We start from the raw sequence: 27,452 nt of genomic DNA, 5'->3' as shown, positions 1-27,452 counted from the left end.
TCCACTAATGTTCCATGAATGTTCTACAAATGTTCTACTAATGTTCCACTACTGTTCTACTAATGTTCTACTACTGTTCTACTACTGTTCTACTAATGTTCTACTACTGTTTACTAATGTTCTACTAATGTTCTACTAATGTTCTACGAATGTTCTACTAATGTTCCACTACTGTTCTACTACTGTTCCTACTAATGTTCTACGAATGTTCTACTAATGTTCCACTACTGTTCTACTACTGTTCTACTAATGTTCTATTAATGTTCTACTAATGTTCTACTACTGTTCTACTAATGTTCCCACTAATGTTCTTACTACTGTTCTACTAATGTTCCACCAATGTTCCACTAATGTTCTACTAATGTTCTACTAATGTTCCACCAATGTTCCTAATGTTCTACTAATGTTCCATTACTGTTCTACTACTGTTCTACTAATGTTCTACTAATGTTCTATTAATGTTCTACTAATGTTCTACTACTGTTCTACTAATGTTCCACTAATGTTCTACTACTGTTCTACTAATGTTCCACTAATGTTCCATGAATGTTTCTACGAATGTTCTACTAACGTTCCACTACTGTTCTACTAATGTTCTACTAATGTTCTACTACTGTTCTACTAATGTTCTACTACTGTTTACTAATGTTCCACTAATGTTCTATTAATGTTCTACGAATGTTCTACTAATGTTCCACTACTGTTCTACTACTGTTCCACTACTGTTCTACTAATGTTCTACTAATGTTCTATTAATGTTCTACTACTGTTCTACTACTGTTCTACTAAATGTTCCACTAATGTTCTACTACTGTTTACTAATGTTCTACTAATGTTCTATTAATGTTCTACGAATGTTCTACTAATGTTCCACTACTGTTCTACTACTGTTCTACTAATGTTCTACTAATGTTCCATTAATGTTCTACTAATGTTCTACTACTGTTCTACTAATGTTCCACTAATGTTTTACTAATGTTCTATTAATGTTCTACTACTGTTCTACTAATGTTCTACTACTGTTCTACTAATGTTCCACTACTGTTCTACTAATGTTCTATTAATGTTCTACTACTATCTACTAATGTTCCACTACTTTCTACTAATGTTCTACTACTGTTCTACTAATGTTCCACTAATGTTCTACTAATGTTCTATTAATGTTCTACTACTATTCTACTAATGTTCCACTACTGTTCTACTACTGTTCTACTAATGTTCCACTACTGTTCTACTGATGTTCCACTGATGTTCCACCAATGTTCCACTAATGGTTCCAGCTAAAGTTCTGTGTGTAAACTGAGCCTCCAGATGGACCAGATGTTCTGTTTTTGTTGGTTCTGGCTCCAAATGAAGCTGTTTGATCAGAAGATATTTGATTCTGAGGACGTTCCTCTGATCAGAGAACCTTGCTCTGTTCCAGTACTTCGGCAGTCTGTTGGTGATCTTCTGCGTGGAACTGGCCAGTGCCGTCTGGACCTACGAGGAGGTGAGAACGTTTCATCTGTTATTCAGTCATGATCAAACAGAACATCAATCATGATCCAGAACCTTCAACCAACCAGTCAGAACATCACATCCACCTGCTAGAACCTCGTTTATCTTCACTGTGAGAGAACTCAGAGACGTGTTCTGTCAGCAGAACTCAGATAGAACCACAGAAAGTCTCTGATTATTTACACACGTGGACAAAATTGTTGGTACCCCTCAGTTAAAGAAGGAAAAACCCACAATTCTCACTGAAATCACTTGAAACTCACAAAAGTAACAATAAATAAAAATTTATTGAAAATTAAATAATCAAAAACAGCCATTACTTTTGAATTGTTGATTTAACATAATTATTTAAAAAAACAAACTAATGAAACAGGCCTGGACAAAAATGATGGTACCTCTATAAAGATTGAAAACTATTTGACCAGAGTGACATGATTAACTCAGGTGTGTCATTTAATTGACATCACAGGTGTTTCCAAACTCATAATCAGTCAGTCTGCCTATTTAAAGGGAGACAAGTAGTCACCCTGCTGTTTGGTGAAAAGGTGTGTACCACACTGAACATGGACAACAGAAAGCGAAGGAGAGAATTGTCCCAGGACATCCGAAAAAAATTATAGACAAACATCTTAAAGGTAAAGGCTATAAGACCATCTCTAAACAGCTTGAAGTTCCTGTGACAACAGTGGCTCATATTATTCAGAAGTTCAAGACCCACGGGACAGTAGCCAACCTCCCTGGACGTGGCCGCAAGAGGAAAATTGATGACAAATTGAAGAGACGGATCGTTGGAATTGTATCCAAAGAGCCCAGAGCAACCTCCAAAGAAATTAAAGGTGAACTCCAAGGCCAAGGTACATCAGTGTCAGATCGCACCATTCGTCGTTGTTTGAGCCAAAGTGGACTTCATGGGAGACGACCAAGGAGGACACCACTGCTGAAAAAAACTCATAAAAAAGCCAGACTGGAATTTGCAAAAATGCATGTTGACAAGCCACAAAGCTTCTGGGAGAATGTCCTTTGGACAGATGAGACCAAACTGGAGCTTTTTGGTAAGGCACATCAACTCTATGTTCATAGACTCAAAAACCAAGCATACGAAGAAAAGAACACTGTCCCTACGGTGAAACATGGAGGAGGCTCAGTAATGTTTTGGGGCTGCTTTGCTGCATCTGGCACAGGGTGTCTTGAAAGTGTGCAAGGTACGATGAAATCTGAAGACTATCAAGGCATTCTGGAGAGAAATGTGCTGCCTAGTGTCAGAAAGCTTGGTCTCAGTCGCAGGTCATGGGTCTTCCAACAGGACAACGATCCAAAACACACAGCCAAAAACACCCAAGAATGGCTGAGAGAAAAGCGTTGGACTATTCTAAAGTGGCCTTCTATGAGCCCAGATCTGAATCCCATTGAACATATGTGGAAGGAGCTGAAACATGCCATTTGGAGAAGACACCCATCAAACCTGAGACAACTGGAGCTGTTTGCTCATGAGGAGTGGGCCAAAATACCTGTTGACAGCTGCAGAATGCTCATTGACAAATACAGAAATCGTTTAATTGCAGTGATTGCCTCAAAAGGTTGTGCAACAAAATATTAAGTTATGGGTACCATCATTTTTGTCCAGCCCTATTTCATTAGTTTGTTTTTTTAAATAATTATGTTAATCAACAATTCAAAAGTGATGGCTGATTTTGATTATTTAATTTTCAATACATTTTTATTTATTGTTACTTTTGTGAGTTTCAAGTGATTTCAGTGAGAATTGTGGGTTTTTCCTTCTTTAACTGAGGGGTACCAACAATTTTGTCCACGTGTGTAAACTCCAGGAACCAGAACGTCCATCATGGTTCCTCGGATCCATTCTAGTTTGAGTCGTTTTGTGTCTCATTGGAACAGTTGTGTCTCGTTTTAGTTGTTTTGTCTCGTTTCTTGCTGCTTCTTCACTCTTTTGTCTCGCTGTCTTTGTTTTGGCTCATTTCCTGTCTTGTCTTTGTTGTCTTCTGTCCAGTTTCTCTCGTTTTCCGTCTCGTTTTACTTGTTTTGTCTCATTTTCTGTTTCATTTTTGTCGTTTTCTGTCTTGTTTTGGTTGCCTCATGTGTCTTTTGGACATTTTTATCTCTTTGCAGTTGTTTTGTCTCTCTTCATAATATTTTATTTAACCTTTTTAAATATTTTCTCCACCTCCGGACGTCTTTATATAATTTATTTAACCTTTTTAAATATTTTCTCCACCTCTGGACGTCTTTATAATATTTTATTTAACCTTTTTAAATATTTTCTCCACCTCCGGACGTCTTTATAATATTTTATTTAACCTTTTTAAATATTTTCTCCACCTCCGGATGTCTTTATAATATTTTATTTAACCTTTTTAAATATTTTCTCCACCTCCGGACGTCTTTATAATATTTTATTTAACCTTTTTAAATATTTTCTCCACCTCTGGACGTCTTTATAATATTTTATTTAACCTTTTTAAATATTTTCTCCACCTCTGGACGTCTTTATAATATTTTATTTAACCTTTTTAAATATTTTCTCCACCTCCGGACGTCTTTATATAATTTATTTAACCTTTTTAAATATTTTCTCCACCTCTGGACGTCTTTATAATATTTTATTTAACCTTTTTAAATATTTTCTCCACCTCTGGACGTCTTTATAATATTTTATTTAACCTTTTTTAAATATTTTCTCCACCTCTGGACGTCTTTATATAATTTATTTAACCTTTTTTAAATATTTTCTCCACCTCTGGACGTCTTTATAATATTTTATTTAACCTTTTTTATATTTTCTCCACCTCTGGACGTCTTTATAATATTTTATTTAACCTTTTTAAATATTTTCTCCACCTCCGGACGTCTTTATAATATTTTATTTAACCTCTTTAAATATTTTCTCCACCTCCGGATGTCTTTATAATATTTTATTTAACCTTTTTAAATATTTTCTCCACCTCTGGACGTCTTTATAATATTTTATTTAACTTTTTAAAAATATTTTCTCCACCTCCGGACGTCTTTATAATATTTTATTTAACCTTTTTAAATATTTTCTCCACCTCTGGACGTCTTTATAATATTTTATTTAACCTTTTCTATATTTTCTCCACCTCTGGACGTCTTTATAATATTTTATTTAACTTTTTAAAAATATTTTCTCCACCTCTGGACGTCTTTATAATATTTTATTTAAATTTTTAAAAATATTTTCTCCACCTCTGGACGTCTTTATAATATTTTATTTAACCTTTTTAAATATTTTCTCCACCTCTGGACGTCTTTATAATATTTTATTTAACCTTTTTAAATATTTTCTCCACCTCTGGACGTCTTTATAATATTTTATTTAACTTTTTAAAAATATTTTCTCCACCTCTGGACGTCTTTATAATATTTTATTTAACTTTTTAAAAATATTTTCTCCACCTCTGGACGTCTTTATAATATTTTATTTAACTTTTTAAAAATATTTTCTCCACCTCTGGACGTCTTTATAATATTTTATTTAACTTTTTAAAAATATTTTCTCCACCTCTGGACGTCTTTATAATATTTTATTTAACTTTTTAAAAATATTTTCTCCACCTCCGGATGTCTTTATAATATTTTATTTAACCTTTTTTATATTTTCTCCACCTCTGGATGTCTTTATAATATTTTATTTAACCTTTTTTATATTTTCTCCACCTCTGGACGTCTTTATAATATTTTATTTAACCTTTTTAAATATTTTCTCCACCTCTGGATGTCTTTATATAATTTATTTAACCTTTTTAAATATTTTCTCCACCTCTGGACGTCTTTATAATATTTTATTTAACCTTTTTAAATATTTTCTCCACCTCCGGACATCTTTATAATATTTTATTTAACCTTTTTTATATTTTCTCCACCTCCGGACGTCTTTATAATATTTTATTTAACCTTTTTAAATATTTTCTCCACCTCCGGACATCTTTATAATATTTTATTTAACCTTTTTAAATATTTTCTCCACCTCCGGTATTTTATTTAACCTTTTTAAATATTTTCTCCACCTCTGGACGTCTTTATAATATTTTATTTAACCTTTTTAAATATTTTCTCCACCTCTGGATGTCTTTATAATATTTTATTTAACCTTTTTAAATATTTTCTCCACCTCTGGACGTCTTTATAATATTTTATTTAACCTTTTTAAATATTTTCTCCACCTCTGGATGTCTTTATAATATTTTATTTAACCTTTTTTATATTTTCTCCACCTCTGGACGTCTTTATAATATTTTATTTAACCTTTTTAAATATTTTCTCCACCTCCGGACGTCTTTATAATATTTTATTTAACCTTTTTATATTTCTCCACCTCCGGACGTCTTTATAATATTTTATTTAACCTTTTTTATATTTTCTCCACCTCCGGACGTCTTTATAATATTTTATTTAACCTTTTTAAATATTTTCTCCACCTCCGGACATCTTTATAATATTTTATTTAACCTTTTTAAATATTTTCTCCACCTCTGGACGTCTTTATAATATTTTATTTAACCTTTTTAAATATTTTCTCCACCTCTGGACGTCTTTATAATATTTTATTTAACCTTTTTAAATATTTTCTCCACCTCTGGACGTCTTTATAATATTTTATTTAACCTTTTTAAATATTTTCTCCACCTCTGGACGTCTCCATCGCTGAGCAGCAGCTGCAGAACAAACCGGTTCTAAGAATAACCGGTAATGTGAGACTCGTCCAGATCGCTGCTGCTCTCAGATCAGATCTGGTTTCAGATGAACAACAACAACAAGCAGAGAGTAATCGAGTACTTTTACTCCAGTAACTGTAACGGCTTCAGAGGGTTTCAGCTCACAGATATGAAATAAACTCAGAGAAATAAACAGAAGATCTGATGATTCACCTGAAGCTTTACTGCTTTTAACTCTTAACCGACTCATTTTTATCTCACAATCTGGATCATTTTTGTTATTTTCTATCATTTTTTATAGTTTTTTTGTCTAATTTTGTTGTTTTCTGTGTCATTTTAGTGGTTTTCTGTCATTTTTGTTGTTTTTTGTCTCATTTTTGTTGTTTACTGTCACGTTTTAGCACTTTTCTGTCATATTTTTGCTGTTTTCTGTGTCATTGAAACAGTTTTATCTCATTTTTGTGTCTCATTTGAATTGCTTTCTGTCTCGTTTTAGTCGTGTTCTGTCTCGTTTTAGTCGTGTTCTGTCTTGTTTTAGTCGTGTTCTGTCTCTGTCTTTTATTAAAGTCATATTTTTTTGCTGCTGTACAGAAAACTGATCTGATGACTGTTTATTTTAGAACACTGGCTGATTTGTATCTTCATGAATTAAGTTGAAAACATTCAGATTTATCAGAATATTTGGTGTGTTCGTGTCGTGGTTTCTGCAGAGTCGTGCCGTTCTGGTTTCTCTGTTTGTTTTCTGGCCTCCGTTTATCTCTGCAGCTGTGTGTGTTTTAGCTCAGCTGCCTGCAGGGGCTTCTGGGTAACGTAGTGAACCTTATCAGATCACACACACCTGGAGGACAGGTGTTGGTGGGGGAGGAGTGAAGCAGATTGTTAACCTTCTGAACCTGCTGCTGGCTTTGAAACAAACATTTTATTGACTTTAAATCTACAAAATGACGTCATTTATCAGCCAGAAACTGGATAAAGGGAGAAAACAAATCAGATTTTCAGCTTTCCTCATGAACTAATCACCTGCTAGAGCGAGTAAAAGCAGGAAAATGAACCAAACCTGTGTTTAAACTCGTGATATTTCATTAACATCATTCTGCTCTACATGTCTCATGTTAAAACTGTCTAAAAACAACTAAATTCTGATTTAAAAACTAAACACTGCACTGAGAACTCTGTTAACTTCGTTAAAATGTAGAATTTTACTTTACGTTTGGTAATTCAGATTATTTTCAGATATTTTTGACTTTGTATTTTGTGAGTTAGATGTTTTAATCTCAGGATTTATCTGACTCTTTATTTCACACTGATGAGCTTTTCATCTTCCAGATGCTCTGTCTGGAGAAACTTGAGGAGTTTTTAGTTAGGTTCAGGTTATTTTCAGGTAATTTTACAGGTTATTTTCAGGTTATTTTCAGGTTGTTTTCAGGTTATTTTACAGGTTATTTTCAGATTATTTTCAGGTTATTTTACAGATTATTTTCAGGTTATTTTCAGGTTGTTTTCAGGTTATTTTACAGGTTATTTTCAGATTATTTTCAGGTTATTTTACAGATTATTTTCAGGTTATTTTCAGGTTGTTTTCAGGTTATTTTACAGGTTATTTTCAGATTATTTTCAGGTTATTTTACAGATTATTTTCAGGTTATTTTCAGGTTGTTTTCAGGTTATTTTACAGATTATTTTCAGGTTATTTTACAGATTATTTTCAGGTTATTTTCAGGTTGTTTTCAGGTTATTTTACAGATTATTTTCAGGTTATTTTCAGGTTGTTTTCAGGTTATTTTACAGATTATTTTCAGGTTATTTTCAGGTTGTTTTCAGGTTATTTTACAGATTATTTTCAGGTTATTTTCAGGTTGTTTTCAGGTTATTTTACAGATTATTTTCAGGTTATTTTACAGATTATTTTCAGGTTATTTTCAGGTTGTTTTCAGGTTATTTTACAGATTATTTTCAGGTTATTTTCAGGTTGTTTTCAGGTTATTTTACAGATTATTTTCAGGTTATTTTACAGATTATTTTCAGGTTATTTTCAGGTTGTTTTCAGGTTATTTTACAGGTTATTTTCAGGTTATTTTCAGGTTGTTTTCAGGTTATTTTACAGGTTATTTTCAGATTATTTTCAGGTTATTTTACAGATTATTTTCAGGTTATTTTCAGGTTGTTTTCAGGTTATTTTACAGGTTATTTTCAGATTATTTTCAGGTTATTTTACAGATTATTTTCAGGTTATTTTCAGGTTGTTTTCAGGTTATTTTCAGGTTGTTTTCAGGTTATTTTACAGATTATTTTCAGGTTATTTTCAGGTTGTTTTCAGGTTATTTTACAGATTATTTTCAGGTTATTTTACAGATTATTTTCAGGTTATTTTCAGGTTGTTTTCAGGTTATTTTACAGGTTATTTTCAGGTTATTTTCAGGTTGTTTTCAGGTTATTTTACAGGTTATTTTCAGATTATTTTCAGGTTATTTTACAGATTATTTTCAGGTTATTTTCAGGTTGTTTTCAGGTTATTTTACAGATTATTTTCAGGTTATTTTCAGGTTGTTTTCAGGTTATTTTACAGGTTATTTTCAGATTATTTTCAGGTTATTTTACAGATTATTTTCAGGTTATTTTCAGGTTGTTTTCAGGTTATTTTACAGATTATTTTCAGGTTATTTTCAGGTTGTTTTCAGGTTATTTTACAGGTTATTTTCAGGTTGTTTTCAGGTTATTTTACAGGTTATTTTCAGATTATTTTCAGGTTATTTTACAGATTATTTTCAGGTTATTTTCAGGTTGTTTTCAGGTTATTTTACAGATTATTTTCAGGTTATTTTCAGGTTGTTTTCAGGTTATTTTACAGGTTATTTTCAGGTTATTTTATATGTTATTTTCAGGTTATTTTATATGTTATTTTCAGGTTATTTTCAGGTAATTTTTTAGGTTATTTTCAGGTTATTTTCAGGTTATTTTATATGTTATTTTCAGGTTGTTTTCAGCTTAAATGTCCGTTTCCTCCTCAGCCTTCAGTCCAGCGCTCTGATATGATCAGTCTGAAATCTCGGATGTCGAACTTCGGCCTGCAGAGATACCAGTGGCTGACACACACCTGGAACAGCTTCCAGACAGAGGTAGCACACACACACACACACACACACACACACACACACACACACAGGGACAGGTGTGGTCATGTGACCTGACAGCTGTATGTGCTCACCTGTGTGCAGTTTAAATGCTGTGGGGTGATCTACTTCACCGACTGGCTGGAGATGACAGAGATGGACTTTCCTCCTGACTCCTGCTGCTCCAATCAGTATCCAGGCTGCGCTCGCCACGCCCACTTCCACGACCTCAGCGACCTGCACCAGGAGGTGAGACGCTCTGATTGGACGAGAAACAGTGACTTTAGTCTATTTAATAAGACCTTGAAGTCCACAGAGGAGGGTCCAGATTTATGACTTTTTAATGGACTTTTTCAGAACTTCAGTCCAGCAGATAGAACCATGGCATTTAGGAGGAGAAACATCTGAGTTCTGGTAAAAACTGCAACTAAAGTAACTAGAAAAGGTTAAAAATGACCACAAAAATGGCCAAATTTACCACGAAATAGACCAACACTACTGAGAAACAGGTGAAACTGTGACAACAACTCAAATTTGGTGCAAAAAACAAGCAAAAATACCACAAAAAGACACAAAATCACCCCAAAAACAGTCAAAATTATTCTGAAAGTTTCAAATATGCCAGAAAAAATTTCCAAAATCACCACAAAATGTACCAAAATTACCACTAAACAGGTGAAATTGTGACAAAAACTCAAATTCAGCATTAAAAATTGACCTAATAGGACTAAAGTTCCTTCCTGATCTCCTCAGAACATCTGGTTCTTCATCTCCAGTAACTTTATTTAGGATCAGAGTTCTACCTTCAGACTGGGAATATTTCCAGAGTTCCAGGTCCTTTAAGTCCATAAAGGAGAACATCTCCTGGAGAAAGTTCTAGAGTAGACCTACTGACAGCTGGACAGTTGATGGTAGGTCTACTCTAGAACTTTCTACTTTTTTGGTTCAAGTCCATTCTGGACATTGTTTGAGGAAATTCTACCTGGTTTTGTCATTTGGGGTGGGGTTTATGTAATATTGGGATTTTGGGGTAATTCTGGACAAATTTGAGTCAGTTGGTCAATGTTTCAGGTGTTTTTTGACACTGTGAACTAGATTTTGAAAACTAATGAACAATCTGGAGATAATTTCAACGTGTTCTGTCATTATGAGCAAATTTTAAGTCTTTATACGCAGAGTTGGGCAAACAATCACTGGACGTGTTTCTGTTTCAGTTTGTTCTGAATTTCTCTAAATTGTCCAAAATAGCTAAAAGAAATTCAAAAATAAGCCAAAAACTGTCAAATAAATACTTGAAATATATTGTATTGAAACGTGATTAAAAAAAACAGAAAATTACTTTTCCAAAAAATAATTTGAAACTTTTCCAAAATGTAAATAAACCCTTTGTCCAAAATGATTCCAGACGTATCTTAAAGTAGTCAAACCTTTTCCAGACTCACCGTCTTCTCTGGTTGTTTCGGTTTCAGGGCTGCGGTCCGAAGATCTACAGTTTCATCCGTGGGACGAAGCAGCTTCAGGTTCTTCGGTTCCTCGGCGTTTCCATCGGCGTGGCTCAGATCCTCGCCATGGCGCTCACCTTAACACTGCTCTGGGCGCTTTATTACGGACGTAAGGCTCCAGAGCTGGACTCGCCAACGCTGCCACCGCCGGATGACCTCGCTGTTGTCACGGCGACCAACGGAACCTCAGCCGAGGCCTCGAAGTCGGGCTGCAGCCGGACGAATAAAGGAAGTACGAACATGGCCTCCAAACCCAAAGAGTTTGAGATGGAACGACTTCACGCTGCAGCCTGAAGGAAGAACGGGTCGGTTCTGCCGCTTTGGTCCAACGTCAGGAACAAAAACAACAAACTCACGAGAAAATACCTTCATACCTTTGATCTGCGTCCTTCAGTTCCACCTCCAAACACCAAGAAACCCTGGAGTTAAAGTCAGGACTGGATTCAACTAAAATAACTTCTACAATCACCCAAGAGAGTGACGTTTTACTCAATAACCATAAAAAATAGACATTTGTGACACATTTGCCATAAAAACATCCTGACTGCATGCGTCTCTGGACTGTAAGAACACTGGGTTGACATGAACCATCACAGAAGTCTTTGTCATGGTGCCCCTTTTTAGCTAAAGTCCCACAATGCTCTCTGCTTTTACTTTAACTACATGTGGTTAATGGAGGAGAAACACATCTGAGTGCTGGTAAAAACTGCAGCTAAAATAACTAAAAAAGATGGAAAATTACCACAGAAAGACACAAAATCACCCCAAAAGAGCCACACTACCCTGAAAGGTTCAAATATGCAGGAAAAACACCCCAAATCACCATAAAACAGGTGAAATTGTGACAAAAACTCAAATTTAGCACGCACACAAAAAAAATCCATCTAATAGTTCCTTCTTGACCTCCTCAGAACGTCTGGTTCTTCATCTCCAGTAACTTTAGCAATGATCAGAGTTCTACCCTCATACTGGGAATATTTCCAGAGGTCCAGGTTCTTGAAGTCCATAAAGGAGAACATCCCCAGGGGACGTTCTCCTTTCCTACTTCCAGTCTTTAAGTTTTGTCTCAGTTAGAACATTCTAGAACCTGGAAGTCCATAGGGTGGGTCCAGATTCATCACTTTTTAATGGAGTTTTCCCATCATTTCCCTCTTGTACTACATCTACCCTCTAATACTACATTTAAACAGGGTTCTACTGGAGCTGTACAACGAGGTTCCACCTACAGAACATTAAGGAACAGGCTGGAGACAGAAGTGTAGTTTTTCCTAATATATTGCAGAATTATTTAGTTGTCAAACACCTAAACTGGATTAATTCTAATAATTTATGTACTTGAAGTGTGTTTTACGGAGGAAAATGGTATCAGATCAGGATTCTGTACCTGTAGATACTAACTATTAAATATCTCAGATTGGATCATAGGCAAAAGAAAAACTAGACTGGTGCTTCCCTAATGAGCCTCATAGAGCAGCTCCATTACAAGCTAGCAGGTGTTTAAGGAGTATTTTGACGTGAAAACACCCAATGAAAAGTTAGAAAAACAAACCACAGCCTCTAAATGAACACTAACACTTCTCAAAAACAGAAAATATAAATCACAACCTTCATGGAGGAACATTTATTACAGACTAAAGCGACTTAGCTTCACTGAAATTCTGAAATCAAGTGAGGACAGAACCTTTAGAAGACCGAGGACAGAACCCTGTGGAACACCTCAGGTTAGTATTTGATTGATAAACCAAGTAGAAGGTGGAACCAAAGATCTCAACAAGTTCATTGTTTTTGTTCCTGATGGACTAAATGACGTAATAAACAGCAGAACTGGAGGAATAAATCTTGAAGGTACGAAGAGAAAAGGTTGTTTATTTAGAACATCCTGAACTCTGAGGGGAACCTGGACGATTGTGGCACTAAAAGGAAACAACCACTGACGTTCTAATGTTTGGGGTTCCACCACTAAAGAGATCTTCAACGTTCGACTCCAGACGAACTGAGTTTGTTCCAGTCGGACGTGGAGTCGTTTTTAATGAAGCTATTTAAAGACTGTTGACCAAAGTGCTTCCCAGAGATTATCAGAACAAACACAGCAGGATCTTCTATAGGAGAACGTGCGCATGGTGTTGGCTATTTAATGTTTGTGTCAGTGATCAGAACATTGGATCCATTCGTCACTGGAATAAAAACTAAACATTGAAGCTTTGGCGGTTTTTCTTCTACAACGGTTTAAATCAGAAAACAAGAACCAGAAGTTTACATGTTTGTCAGTCACTGTTGAGTTTCCAAAGACTCCTAGAACCCTGAATTTAATGTGGAATCATTGAAACATGAATCTTTGTCACATTTTGGTTCTTTCATAGTTTTATTAAAGTTCTTCTGGAAATCAGATAAAATCAACCTTCTGCTGATGGTTTTAGGTTTTCTTAGAGAACGTGGAGGTGATCCTCCTTCTTCATTATTCCTTTTACTCTGTGTAAAGCTCCAGTTCCACAGAGCATGATACTGCCACTTCCATGCTTGATGGTAGGTTTGGTGTTCTGGGGGTTAAAGAAAGATCTGCCCAAGACAGTCTGAAACCAGTCCTAAATCAGTGCTAAAAAGGTCTAAAACCAGGGCCAAAATCAAACCTAAACCAGTCAGAATACAGTCTGAAACCAGTCCTAAAGAAGTCAAAAAGTCTTCTTCAGATCTTTGCTGAGCTCTTCAGACTTTCCCCCTGTCGTGTTTGAGTCTAATGAGTGGATCTAATGGTTCTATTTGAACTGGATCAGAGGAGTCAGCAGCTGTAGTCGATCAGAATCACTCAGGAGACGTTTAAAGGTCATGACACGAAGAAAATGTGATTAAGACAACTTTCTACATCAACAAAACTGGTGATTCAAGGAACTGTTTGTGTGTTTTTCAGCACTTTTTCACATTTTTCGACACGATCTTTAATCTCTGAAAGAACCAAAATATGACAAAGACTCATGTTTCAACGATTCTGTTGCAGAGAATTCAGAGTTCTAGAAGTCTTTGGAGACTAAAGACTGTTATGATGAACATGATCTTAAGTCCCTGACTGTCTGTGCTGCACGTTTGAAAGGTGAGGATTTGCTCTTCTGGTGTTTGAAAACGGTTTAAATACTTCTGTGCTTTTAGATGATGTTAACTTTGTTCAGAACTCGACCAGAATGGCAGCAGAACATTAAATGTGCTGAAAGGGTCTGGTGGCGATGGAACATGAAGCTCCAGACGAAGCCTCCGTCCAACCTGCTGACGGAAGCTTGGCGGCCGGATCGCCTCCGAGTGCAGCTGTTGGGAGAAAGTGGAGCAGAGATCGGTCCGTCAGCTGTCCGCCGTGGATGAAATTCCACCTCCAGAACCACTGTACCGAGTATTAATAGTCCATTTAGCCGTCTCACTTTACACCCGCCGTATTTTTACACTGGGCAGAAAGAAAACTGCTGAAACCACGGCTTCAATTACTAACAGCCAATTAAAGCGAGTTAATTAAAGCCGCCGCTTCAACATAGATGGACGGGAACCATCTGAACCCTCTGAACAGTTACCACGGCGACTTCATTTCAAGGAAAGTCAACTTCATTACCAGAGTTCGTTCCTTTTCTTTCTGACTCGATAGAAAACAAGTTCAGTTGCAGCAGAAAAATCTGAAACTTCGACTTCCTGAAGTCATTTTTGCACTTTCTGTAAAATTAAAGCTAAAGTTTAAAAAGTGGAATTTAAAGTTAATTTGATGCATAAAAGTAAATTCTAATAACCCAAACAGAAATAATAATTCTATTAATCATTATAACTTTTTATCAGGTTCATTTACAACATTGTTCTAAATTACACAAAAAATACATTTTAATTCTACAGAATTTTTAACAGAATTTTAACGCTTTCTGTATATTTGAAATACATGAAAATATCCCAACAATTAATAAAAATAAATTTAGAATTTATTTTTAATTTATTTTTATTAATTTAAAATAAATTTAGAATTTGAATGTGTAACATAAAATAATCATTTACACCATTTTTGTAAAGAAAATCTGTCATTTTATGGATTCTTTCAGGCTTATTTTACAAATTTTTACCATATTTTTGAAATAAACACATATATATATATGTGTTTATTACTTTTATTTAAAATATGATCATCTATTATTTACTCAAAATTTTTGTAATTTTTTATACATCATTCTAACATAAAAAAGATCAAGATTACAAAATTATTTACACGTGAATATTTTTAAATTAATTTTTTTTCAAGGCAAATATATAAAATTATTTTTAATTTAAAAACTGTTACAGTTTTATTGCTGTAAATATCCTGGATTCTGTGGAGAACTTACCTGTTTGAACATCTGGATCTAGGACTCCTGGTTCTGGTTCTGCTGGTCCTCCTCAGAACCTTCTAGAACCTGGACTGACAGAACCAGAACCAGCTGACAGACATGTGGAGGTCATGAAGTGTTTCCATGTTGAACAGAGACATGGAGACGTGTTGGAGGTTTAATAGGACAATGTTTTATTCTATTTACTCGGACACTGCACTTCTCTTTTTAAATATTATCCTCAATAATTCATATTTTTATCAACAGAACACGAGCCGTAACAAATCAAAAGTAATAATCCTCTTTGATTTTACCCCCTCTGCATGCATGCTTTAGAAAAATAGCGTGTGGAATGTTGAACTCAACGTACGTCACGACCAATCCTCATGGAAACCGTTGGAAAAATAAGAACTCATTTTACTACACCAAAGAACGATTACAGCACGGGTGCACTAGGAACAGTTAGAAGAAGAAGAAGAAGAAGAATCCTTTCTTTTACAACCAAAAATCAACAACAGCATCCTCAAAATATGTTTCTATTTGTTGTTTTTTACTCCTCAGGTCTCTAAATACAAAGCAGAGGCTCCTTTAGAAAATTAAAAACAGGTCGGTTGCATATTATCATCGAGCAGTGGTGGGAAACGAAGGGCGGCTAGCAGGGTTAGCATCTTCTCTCCAAACCTTTATCAAAACAAAGAAATTGAGCTGTTTTCAAAATAAAACCCGAGAGCTGATAAAGTTCATTCAGGAAAAAAGCTGAATTCCAACAGAGATTATACGATCCGCTGTGCTCTTTGCTTCGCTTTGTTAAAATCCAAACGTGGAAACGTCCATGAGATATCCTCATCCTGAAAGTTCCTCCAGAAGAAGAAGAAGAAGAAGAAGAAGAAGAAGGAAACGTTGAGTTTTAAGAAAGTTGACATCGTCTCTGTATCAAAATGGATCCAAACCAGTCCCTTAAGACTCGAGCAAACGTCCACCGGACTGGACGACATTCCGGTGTAAGACTAGTCCTGACAGTGAAGAACACCAAGATGCAGTGAATAGTGAGGTGTTGTCTACGTATTTAAAACCACACACACAAATACAGAGTCCAGAAATACAGTTTGGATGAAAAAACAACTTACAGAATGTTACTTTGTGGACAGCAGATGGAGTTAATGCCCCGCTTTTGGGATATTTTGTAGTTGCATAAATTTTTTTCTTCATAAGTTTATGAAATCTAAGGAAAACGCTGATATTCTCTTTGGATTTTTTAAGTTAGGAGTTGCTAGCTTTACATAGTCAGACCATTCCAGCGTAAACAAAATGCTGTTTAGAACGGTCTGCTGCACCTTAATCTAGTTTGTAATCCATTTAAACCAATCACAATCATCGTGGGCGGAGCTACCAACAGGATGCAGCAATGGTGTTGACTTCGGAATTATTTTGGTGGAACAATTGGATGCAGTCTCTAAAAAAACTTAGCATTACTGCTTTATTGCACGATTCAAACCTTTGGCCAAACTTGAGTTTTTCAGTGTAGCAGGTTGCTGGTTGCTGGTTGCATGTTGCTGTTGTTTCCAATAGTAAAAGGGATTTTGAGAATGTTTTATACCTAAACTCTACATCTGCTGGGTTATAACACACTTACACTAGCAACTTTTCGGTCCACATGGTTTCATTTTTGTGCTCATAAGTTCACAATTTCCATTTAAAGGAAGAAGTTTATCCACCTGAAAAGCTAAAGAAAACTTTCATCTGTTATCTTGAAGTGGGTTTTTAACTTTATCTGAAAAAGTGACGTGTTTGAGATTAATTTAAGCTCTGTTTTTGGTCTCCACCAGCTTCTGAGGGAAATTTCTCTCTTTAGCTTGTAAAAATCCACGAGCCATGTTTCCATCATGAACTTTTATACGTATTTTAAAGCATCACATTAGATTAACTTTAAAAAAACAAAGGTTTTAATAGAAATGCTAATTTAAGACAACATTTAGGTCCTATAACTGATCAGCTGTTCCTATTTACTGAACAGTGTGAAATATGGCTGATAGCAACCAACCTGTTGTCTGAATTGTGTGTATGGTCTGTTAGCATCAAGCTAGTAACTAGCTAGCCTGACTGTGTGTAAAGTTAAAATACAGCTTTAAACACCAACACAGCTTGTTGATTATTCTGCGCACATAGGAGATTTTTTTCAAAGATTTTAAATATTAAAGTATAGCTGACAGATTCTTACTGTCTGATTTTTTTCTGTTGTCTGAGCTTCCTGTTAGCTTCAGGCTAGAAGTTAGCTAGTCAGAGCTAGCCAGAATATTTAGTTAATTGTTTTGATTTATATAATAATAGCTCTGTTTCAGGTAGTAATGACACACTATTGTTATACAGACAACGCAAGATAAACTGCTTCCACCTCACATTAGCTGCTGCGCTAATGTTGCTCAGATTAGCTAACATATAATCTATCCGACTGACAGGAAAAATTGCTGCTATATAAGATATAAAGACAAAGTAAATTATTAAAAATAGAATCTCAGGAATTAAAGTTTTTACTCTTTGGCAGATTTTCCTGTGAGACAGAGAGCTATCTGCTAGCTTCAGGCTAAAAACAAGCTAGCCTGCCCTTGTAGAAAAAGAAGAAATATTTTTTGACAAATGAGTACTAAGCTAAACTAACTGTATCAGCTAAACTGATCCTGCTGAAGCTTCCATCTCACTTTATCTGAGGTTAGCTAACGTTCAAACACTCTGACGCAACAAACTACTGCTCAAAGATACGGTGGTGAAGACGCTGAATAGTTTTAATTCAATGATTTAAAATTAAACGTTTAGCTTAGTTGACAGTACATATATGTTATAAGTTACACTTTTAATGATTAAAGAGACAGGATATTTAACTCTCTGCTAGCTTTCACGTCTGACTTTCTATTAGCCTCATGCTACAAGCTAGCTGTGCCAATATAAAACAACCTTCTTTAACCTGCACACAGGTGAAATTATTAAAGGTGGTGTTGTTTTTAAAGAAACAAACACTAAGCTAGGCTAATTTTATCTGCTTAATTGATCCTGCAGAAGCTACCATCTCCCTTTAGCTGCTGTGCTAATGTTAGCTAACCCTGTAAATTCTCTGACAGGACAAGCTGCTGCTCAGAGATACATTGGGAAGATATTAAGTCATTTTTAAAACCTTAAATGGTTAAACTACTAAAGTATAGTTGAGGGACTCTGTTAGCTTCTCCTGGCTAATTTATTAATCTGGAAAACAACATATGCAGGCAGCAACACCAGACCATTTACTTAGCGACTGACTTTTCACGTTTTTCAGCAGTAAAAACACACTCTTTGCTAACTTTGACACTTGGGTGTCGGGGTATTTCTTGTTTTTTGCCCGATTTTAGAACTTGAAGCTGTGGTTCCAGATGTCAGGGTCCTGAAACATCCACAAAATAGTCTAAACAACATCTGCTCAACAGACTGTTGGAGGTTCAAAGTACAGTAAGAAACAAATCATCAGGCAACATGTGCATTAAATAAATCTGCAAGCAGGACGAGACGAACAGCAGCTCCGGTGCAACAACGAAGATTTATCGTGAACGACGTTTGTCACGATTCCAGTGTGTTTATGTACAGCGGAGAGGAAGCTCAGCTAAAAACTATATTTACAGAGTCGGGACCAGAACCAGAACCGCTTGGACCGACTCCAACCGGACGATCATGCAGAAACACACGGGTCCATGCACTCAAACACACAGATACTGAGCATGCTCAATGGGTTCCTCGTCTCCAGCTGCAAACACAAATCCTGCACTCTGAAATCGATTAAATACAGTAAAGCTCATCCAGAAGCATCAGATCACAGTCCTGGAAAACCACATCGGACTTCATAAGACTTCTCTTACTGCAGCTGAAACAATAAAAATAATATATAAAATACCATCATCGCAATGTAAACAAATAAAAAATAAGCACACCCACAAACCAAATGAAATGTAAGAATATAAAAATAAAAATATAATATGAAAAGAAATCCAGAATTTTCTTTAGTCCTCCAACTGCCGTCAAGCATAAAAGATCTCATTATTATTAAATTAACTGATGAAACTTAAAGACATTAGTTTGCAAGCGTTGACCATCGTCTGCAAACATGTTTAACTCTCTATAACCCTCTGGTTGTAAAGATGCCAGATGAGGTGGTTAGAAGCAGAGTGGTCAAACCCACAAAAAATATGACTTTTATGTAATTTCTGTAATATTTTATGGTCTGGATTTCAATGGCAGAGTGGTCTAACCTTCAAATGTAGTGTTACAGTCGTGCTGAGAATGTTAGACCATTCTTCAAAACTTAAAATTTGAACCCATTTTCTCACAAACTACAGAAGTGGGTCAGACCACTCTGCCTCCAAACCCTTCTGTTTATCTTTTGGCAACGTCCCGAACATTTACAGTAAGATCATGTTTTCATTTGCAAATTAGATTTCTGGCAAACTTACAGTGACTTCTGGCAAGTTGGTGGTTTGCAGAATCTCCACATTAATTTTCTCAGTGGATAAAGTAGCTGATGGACAGAAATATAAAGACGTTGAGGCCTCGTCCACGTTGAATATTTACGTTTGGGTGTCCAATCAACACAAATCACCTTTAGAAACTCCAGTTTGTATGAATACATGTGCAAAAACAGAGAGTTTGAGAAACTAACACAGTCAGAGCATTCGACACAACAATGACACTGTGTGGAACGGTCTGCTGCTCCTCATTGTTACTCTACATGAGCATTTAAGTCTGCAGAAACAATGAAGTGACAGAATGTTCTTTGGTATTTGAGGAAGTTAGAAGCAGAGCGTCTAACCACAAACATCTGAGTTTTAGACAATTTATCTAATATTTTTATGGTCTAGATTTTAGTGTCAGAGTGATCTAACCCACAACCAAAATTACAGCGTTACAGTGGCACTTTGAATGTTAGACCATTCTGGAAAACACTAAGCTTTGAATCTATTTTTGGCTAAAACTAACAGAAAGTGGGTCAGAACCACTCTGCTTCCAAACCCTTCAGTTGATATATCGTTATAAGTAAGTAAAGAAGTAGATACTTCATAAAACTCCAGTCATGTAGACAGAATTTGTTTTAAATTGGTGTAAAATCAAGAAAAATATCCTTATTAGTGTCTCAAATATGAAATCAGTGGACATTTTAGCAAATCTGAAGCAAAAAATAGAATTAAAAAAACACTTTGCTATAAGTTAGCCAGGAATCCACTGAAAGTTTTACCACAATCTAATTTAAATGTGCAATGTGTTTCTGCTGCTATTATATTTTAATCTAATTGCTTATGATGTTGTCTGGCTATGAAAAAACTAAACTAAAAGTAACTCCAACAACAGGGAGATCTTGACTTTGGTGTCTCCAGCAGACTGAATGTAATTTTTTTTTTATTCAAGGAAACATTTTCATTTCAGTAGTTGGTGCAGCTCTTGCATAGAATCTCACAAAACTCACTTCATTCATTCAGAAGACTGGAAACTTCCTGAGGGATAAACAAACCACAGCTGCTGCCTGTTTTCACCTCCATATGAAGACTTGATATGATTCGTCAAACAGGTTCCACCTTCAACACGTTCTGGTTTCCAGGACTGCAATACAAAGTGTGATGACTTATTATCATCATTAGCACATTAGCTTAGCTTAGCACAAAGACGACAAGCAGGTGGAAAAGGACGAGTTAAACCCAAAATCTAACGACTCCCAGACTCTCCTGACTGACTTCACATCTGATTTATTTCACACAAACAGAAATATAAAAGTTGTTTAAGGAGCTGCTGGAAGACTGTTAGCCTGAAGAAAAAGATTAAAATGTCTGCAGATGCTAAAGACTTTCCAACATTTCCGTCCTGTTTGGTGTTTTGTGAAATGACGTATCTTGAAGGTCTGGAGCTCAATAAAGACACCAAATCCATTTAAACCCTGGTTCCAGTCAGCTAGCCCCGCGTTAGCCGAGAAGATACGACATCGGACCGACTTGGAGTTTCCTCCTGCTTCCATCTTTGTGCTAAACAAGTCTTAAGACGATCCTTTAAACCTGGACCCAGAGGAAGTCGAGCTGTCTTTGTGTTTCAGGAAATCAGATTCAAAGGAGTGAAAAAACAGCAATGAGTTACAGTTTCATCGTTTCCTTCCTCCTTCAAGTGAAAATCCTTCACGGAAGAAAACACAGAAAATAATTGAATCCAGGTGAGTCTAGAGTGCACCAGAGGACCCGTCCCTCCACCAGAGGTCTTTAAGCTAACCTCCATCGTCAACGTGACGTCGCTACCAAACCGTCCTCTGCGACGCCGACCAGCCGGGCCAGTGGCGGGTTGGGAAGAGTTGGGAGGTTCTAGAGCGCTGACACTCGGACGATGTTGGCCTGGGAGTAGTCAGTGGAGCTGGCGGAGTCGTCACCTTCGGGCGTGGTGCCGGGTGGCGTGGGCATGCTGATGACGGCGGCGGTGATGTACGGCTGCTCGCAGTTCAGAGGAACCGTCTCCTCGAATTTGGCGTTCAGGCTGGATCGGCTGGAACGACTGGAGACAAAAAGAAAACGGTGGATTCTACGGGATTCATTCGGCTGGTTCTGTTAACCGGAGCGTCCCGGTTCTGATCCGGATCGGACTCAGAACCGGGACGCTTAGGTTCATAAAACACTGGAGATTAGTGGATTTGTGAAGTTAAGGGAATATGAAACTCAGGAATGGAAAGAAACAGGGAGACCTTAGAGTGTTGTGTTTCAGTCGTTGTTGTTGTGTTTCCTGGTTGCTAACGGTAACTCCAGACCGACTGTAGAACCAGATCCTGTTTTTACCACATTTTAACCGACTCTATGTCTGGAATTCCAACTGTTTGCTGCAAAGTAACGCTTTATGTAGTTTTTCTGGTATTCAAGATTGATTTTCTTGCTGAATAAAGTGGTTAAAGCTGATAGAGGGATGGATAAAGAGGCTTTAATGTATTTAACAGATCAAATGTTTTCCGTTACATTTGGGCATCTCATCAACATAAATTGGTCTATAGCCACTTAAATGGGGTCTTTTTTTAATCTGATGCGCAGTTTTTTTTTTTAAAAAACATTGGTTATGTCATTTTTTGGTCAAAAATTAGTTAAAGTTGCTGTAATATTTTTAAAGTTGCTCTATATTTGTTGAAGTTGCTGAAAAATTAGTTACAGTTGCTCTAAAATGAGTAGAAGTTGCTCTACATTAGTTAAGTTGCTGTGTTTTAATTAAAGTTGCACTATATTAGTTAAAGTTGCTAATTTTACCTGTAAATTTCCCATCATGGGACTAATAAAGGTTTTATCGTAATCATTCTCTAACCTGATGCTGTAGAATGCTCTGACTTGTTTGTATTTCATAAAACCAGCTACAGTCATTTTTAAAAGTGTACCTGGATAATAGTGAAATTGTTTCGGTGGAACATCAGCAGATGTGCGGATGCTCCCGTTATCCCCACATCTGCTAACGTTCCACCAAACCATTTCCCCACTGAGACTCTCTGGGATGAGTCTGGTTTCAGGTGTATTTATAATTGGCAGGATTAGCCCATTAATTAGCGGCATCGGATGAATTTCCTTCAGCTGCGATGGTGCTGATCCAGAACCCGAGTGGAGCTGCCCTCAGCTGTCAGTGTTTAGCTCCCAGACCTCCACAGCCTCCCACAGCTGGACATATTCTGGATTCCTGCTCTCTGACTCTACATGGGAACAAACCATCACATGACCTCGACTGCCACCAGATCATCTACACTCAGTGTGTGTTTGGCACAGGGAGTTATAACAGTTTAGAGCTTCCAAACCCGATGAAATGACATTTACATTCTACTATTAGAACTGTAGAAAAATATAGAATTCAGGACACATTTCAGCTGTGAGCAAGATGGTTTAGAGTGAAGGTGACTATAGATCTTTACCACTGGATTAATGAACATCTCTTAGATCTTTGGTATGCCCTCTGAGACACGTGGAACACTTAAACATCATCACAGTTTCTTAGCTACCTCCGCTGCCTGAACCTTTACAATGACCTCTGAAACCTCCTCAGAGGAGCTCTTTCTTCTGAAGGAGTCAAAGATCTTAAAGTCTCCAAGGACCTCCTCTATAGCATCGAAAACTGTGGAGATAGAACGACTCAAAGAGGAAAATTAGTTTTTCTTGGACACTGTTTCCATCTCTTGAATCTGTAGTACATCTTTAGGGACTGCTGCTCCAACCCATGAAAGGATGATTGAAAACCCTCTAAAACCTTCTGATGGTGGGGTGTTCTCTTTAAGGAGTCATTCATCTTTTTAATGGTTGCTCCTCTAAAGAATCTCGGACCTCCTACAGGAACTCTACAACCTCCAAAGGGATTTTTGAAATCTCCTCAAGAAACTCTGCCACCTCCTTAAGAACTCCTGGAACCTCTTTAAGGATCCCTAACATTAGAACCTCTAGTACCCCTGAATGACTTCTGCAGCCTACTCAGTGACCTTCTGAAGGAGTGCTTCTTCTTCAAGGAGACTGGACTCATTTAAGACCTTTTCTATAACATCTAATACTTTACAGAGTTACAAACAACAAAACTGAAAACTTCTCAGTGGAACTGGAAAATCTTGAAGATCTCTGAAACAAATAGCAATAAAATGTCCTGAAGAAGCTTTTGAAGGATCCCTGCACCTCATCAATGAATCTTTTCCCACAGATTCTACTCTTCAAGATTTTCTGCAACCTTCTCAGAGAACTTTAAAAACTTACTGTAATGTCCTCATGACCTCTTCAAGACCTCACAACCTCAATACCTGATGTAAATGAAGACACCGTCATGTCCTCAGTGATCTTTGGTTCCTCCTTGAAGAATAAAACTAAACTTCCTCAAGGATGATCTAAACTAACGTATTCCATTTTAGCATCTCCTCTACAAACCTCCTCATCGATTCTTAAAACCTCTTCAAGAACTTTCACTCTTCACAATGACTTGTAACCCCTCAAAGATCTTAAGGATCACTACAACTGCCTTCATAACTTCTGGAACCTTCGAGGCAGCTCTTCAACTCTGGATGTTAGAAGACCTTCATCCTTAGCCTGTATGGATTCTCCCTCCTGGCCGTCCTACCTGTTTAGTGAGCGTCGCTCCCTGATCTGGTGGTTGCTCAGCTCCTGGATGCTGCCCTGGAGACCCACTGACATGTTGGAGTTCGGTACGTTGAAGTCTTCCTCTTCCGGCGGAGCAGCAGGAGGTGAAGCCGTGAGGCGACGAGGCCGAGGAGATGGATGAAGATCGAGACACCTGCTTCACCAGAGTCACCTCCCTGAGGCTCGTCTCAAACGTCTTCTTCGTCCAGAAACTCGTGGTTCTGGAAGGAACGAAGGTGGAACGTTACAGGAGAACTAAAGGTGGACGATTGGATTAGAACTTTTACAGAAGTTCTCTCTAAGCTTTTTGAAACTCCAACTGGCTGCTTTCAACATAGGAGGTTACTGATAGCTGATAACTGGTATCTGATAACTGGTAACCAGTATGTGGTGTGGTGTTTCACGTGTTATAAGTGATAACTGGTTCCCGGTTTGTGGTGTTTCCTCACCGTGGTTTTCTCCAGACAGTGCAGCAGGTGATGATGATGAACCTCAAAGTTGGGGTTGGTTTTACACACCAGCGCCTGTCCGGCTTCTTTGGATGCCTTCAGGAGACAAACAGAAACACATGACCACTGAGCATCACTAGAACCTCAGTACAGCGAAGGTTCAGACCCACCACAACACCTGGACAGCAACATCTGGAACACAACACTTTTCCCCACAATCCCCTGCGGCTCAGAGTTAGTTTGGTTGCTGACTGGTTGAAACAAAAGCAGCCGGCAGCAGCGGGGTTCTGATGGACGTGTTTCTGTGGTTCTAGATCCAACAGAGCCGCCGTGAAGCTCCAGCTTCAGACTGAATGTGACCAGAGGAACCAACAACGGAACCCGAATGATGGCGAGGAACCGCCAAAGGAGCAGTCCAACATTTTAGAAGGAGAGTTAAACCTTCATTAAACTCCCTGACCGATGATCCTGGTTTACCTCATACATGCAGTGGATGTTGTTCTACTATTCTGTCCAATAAGAGGTCTTTGTTCTCTACAGTAGATCATCTATGCATTTATACAAACTGTTGTCTTTACAGTGAAGTTACAGAACAAAATTTTTGGCTTGTGGAGATCACCATATTGATGGTAGACGTACTTTAATGTACTTATGTGGACTCACAGACATGGAAAGACTAAAGACCTGACTGTTCTGTTCATGTCTACAGGACTTTGGTTCTACTACCTCGAGGGTTCTCAGGTTCTTCACTTTGTTTAAAGTCTACAGGAGGAACTTTTAAAGTTTTCTGTGTTTATCAGAAAACAGAAACACATTCAGGGAACCAATGTTTGCTTCTAGGACTCTAAACTGTTCACACGAGGATACATCCCATAATACTGATGCTCACAGCTGGTTAGAGTAAAAATGGTGCCCAACTCTGTTGAGAAATACTCAAAATTAGTTGAGAATGACTCAAAATATTCAATATTTTTCTGAATTTTTCAGAAAAATCCAGTCCAAAAATACACCAAAAATGGACCAAAATGTGTCCACAATTATCTAAACATTGTCACAAATGATTTAAATCTCAAAAATGACTCAAAATTTCTCCACAATTTGTTCAAAATGACTCACAATTGTCTGTGGTTTTTTAAAAATTTGCCAAACTGTCAAAAACCAGTCTACAATGACTCAAAAATGACCAAAACATTGGAACAAAATGGCTGAAAAATGTCTCAAAATAACCTAAAAGTTGTCAAACATGACTCAGCTCTCTAGAATGATTCAAGATTTCTCCAAAATGAAAAATTTGTTCACATTGGGGGAACTTATCTTAGATTTGGTTGATTTTATGTGGAATGACCGAACAGGTTTGTTTTTTCTTACTGGTGACTCATTTTTCCAGTGAAACTAAAATATAAAAGCAATATTTACTTTGTCTGTAGAGTCATGTCTGTAGAATCTGATTTATTGTCGGCAGCACCACAGTTTTCATATTTTTACATCTGTCCTCTCCAGGTGTTAGACTGCCCCTGCCGACGCCCTCCACCTGCATCATATTGACTCCGCCCCCCGGCATGTGCGGTGGGCATGCAGCATCATTCGTCCGCATGGTGATGATGTCGCGGTGATGTCATGAGCAGCGCAGGCCAATCAGTGGGTCGAGCTGATCAGGATGAGCCCAAACAAAACACAAAGGAAGAAGAAGAGGAGGGAGGAGGCGGAGCTACTGGCGTCCTGCTGCTCACACCTGAGGACAGGTTCATGCACAGGTGAGTTAGTGGAGCTGACCAATGGAGGCCTTCAGAGCCAAGCTGAGCAAGACGTTCAGAGATGAAGTTAGAATTAGAGTTCAACAGTAACGGTTCATGTGGACCCAGAGCCACCGACAACACTTAGAACCCCAAAACAGATCATTTTAACCCACTGTGGATCATTTTAACCCACTGTGGATCATTTTAACTCTCTGTGGATCATTTTAACTCACTGTGGATCATTTTAACTCCACTGTGGATCATTTTAACTCTCTGTGGATCATTTAACATGTGGATCATTTTAACTCTCTGTGGATCATTTTAACTCTGTGGATCATTTTAACTCTCTGTGGATCATTTTAACCTCTGTGGATCATTTTAACTCTCTGTGGATCATTTTAACTCACTGTGGATCATTTTAACTCTCTGTGGATCATTTTAACCCACTGTGGATCATTTTAACTCTCTGTGGATCATTTTAACTCTCTGTGGATCATTTTAACTCCTGTGGATCACTGTGGATCATTTTAACTCTCTGTGGATCATTTTAACTCGCTGAGGATCATTTTAACCGCTGTGGATCATTTTAACTCTCTGTGGATCATTTTAACCCTGTGGATCATTTTAACCCTCTGTGGATCATTTTAACTCTCTGTGGATCACTTTAAGTCTGTGGATCATTTTAACCACTGTGGATCATTTTAACTCTCTGTGGATCATTTTAACTCACTGGGATCATTTTAACCCACTGTGGATCATTTTAACTCTCTGTGGATCATTTTAACTCACTGAGGATCATTTTAACCCACTGTGGATCATTTTAACCCACTGTGGATCATTTTAACTCTCTGTGGATCATTTTAACTCACTGAGGATCATTTTAACCCACTGTGGATCATTTTAACCCTCTGTGGATCATTTTAACCCACTGTGGATCATTTTAACTCTCTGTGGATCATTTTAACTCTCTGTGGATCATTTTAACTCTCTGTGGATCATTTTAACTCTCTGTGGATCATTTTA

The 27,452-nt window shown here is 37.1% G+C and overlaps 2 protein-coding genes and 1 long non-coding RNA gene across 3 annotated transcripts in view; 1 reads left to right on the top strand and 2 right to left on the bottom strand.

Moving 5' to 3' along the window:
- Positions 1–1,321: 1,321 nt before the first annotated feature.
- LOC110960371 (tetraspanin-12) lies at positions 1,322–12,998 on the top strand. Its single transcript, XM_051957302.1, has 4 exons — positions 1,322–1,489; positions 9,197–9,304; positions 9,404–9,547; positions 10,768–12,998. The coding sequence occupies exons 2-4, from the start codon at positions 9,218–9,220 to the stop codon at positions 11,092–11,094; spliced, it is 558 nt and encodes a 185-aa protein (XP_051813262.1). The 5' UTR covers positions 1,322–1,489; positions 9,197–9,217; the 3' UTR covers positions 11,095–12,998.
- A 13,392-nt stretch (positions 12,999–26,390) lies between these two features.
- LOC127536581 (uncharacterized) lies at positions 26,391–27,091 on the bottom strand. Its single transcript, XR_007945642.1, has 3 exons — positions 27,041–27,091; positions 26,794–26,934; positions 26,391–26,639 (listed from the first exon to the last, which is right to left on the bottom strand). It is a non-coding gene; the product is annotated as an uncharacterized LOC127536581 (long non-coding RNA).
- A 2-nt stretch (positions 27,092–27,093) lies between these two features.
- The window catches only part of LOC127536352 (stabilin-1-like), an 18,343-nt gene continuing 17,984 nt past the window's right edge, over positions 27,094–27,452 (bottom strand). Inside the window, exon 19 of the mRNA XM_051956359.1 lies at positions 27,094–27,099. Within this exon, the coding sequence (XP_051812319.1) occupies positions 27,094–27,099 (6 nt within the window). The remainder of the gene's footprint in view (positions 27,100–27,452) is intronic.

The sequence above is a fragment of the Acanthochromis polyacanthus genome, chromosome 12 (genome assembly GCF_021347895.1).
Source record: "Acanthochromis polyacanthus isolate Apoly-LR-REF ecotype Palm Island chromosome 12, KAUST_Apoly_ChrSc, whole genome shotgun sequence".
NCBI classification, from domain to species: domain Eukaryota; kingdom Metazoa; phylum Chordata; class Actinopteri; family Pomacentridae; genus Acanthochromis; species Acanthochromis polyacanthus.
This window is presented reverse-complemented; position numbering and strand designations above follow the sequence as displayed.

Coding starts and splice junctions, on each gene's coding strand:
- LOC110960371 (XM_051957302.1), top strand. CDS start 9,218: ATGATCAGTCTGAAATCTCGGATGTCGAACTTCGGCCTGCAGAGATAC. Junction 9,305..9,403: donor GGAACAGCTTCCAGACAGAG/GTAGCACACACA, acceptor ACCTGTGTGCAG/TTTAAATGCTGTGGGGTGAT. Junction 9,548..10,767: donor TCAGCGACCTGCACCAGGAG/GTGAGACGCTCT, acceptor TTTCGGTTTCAG/GGCTGCGGTCCGAAGATCTA.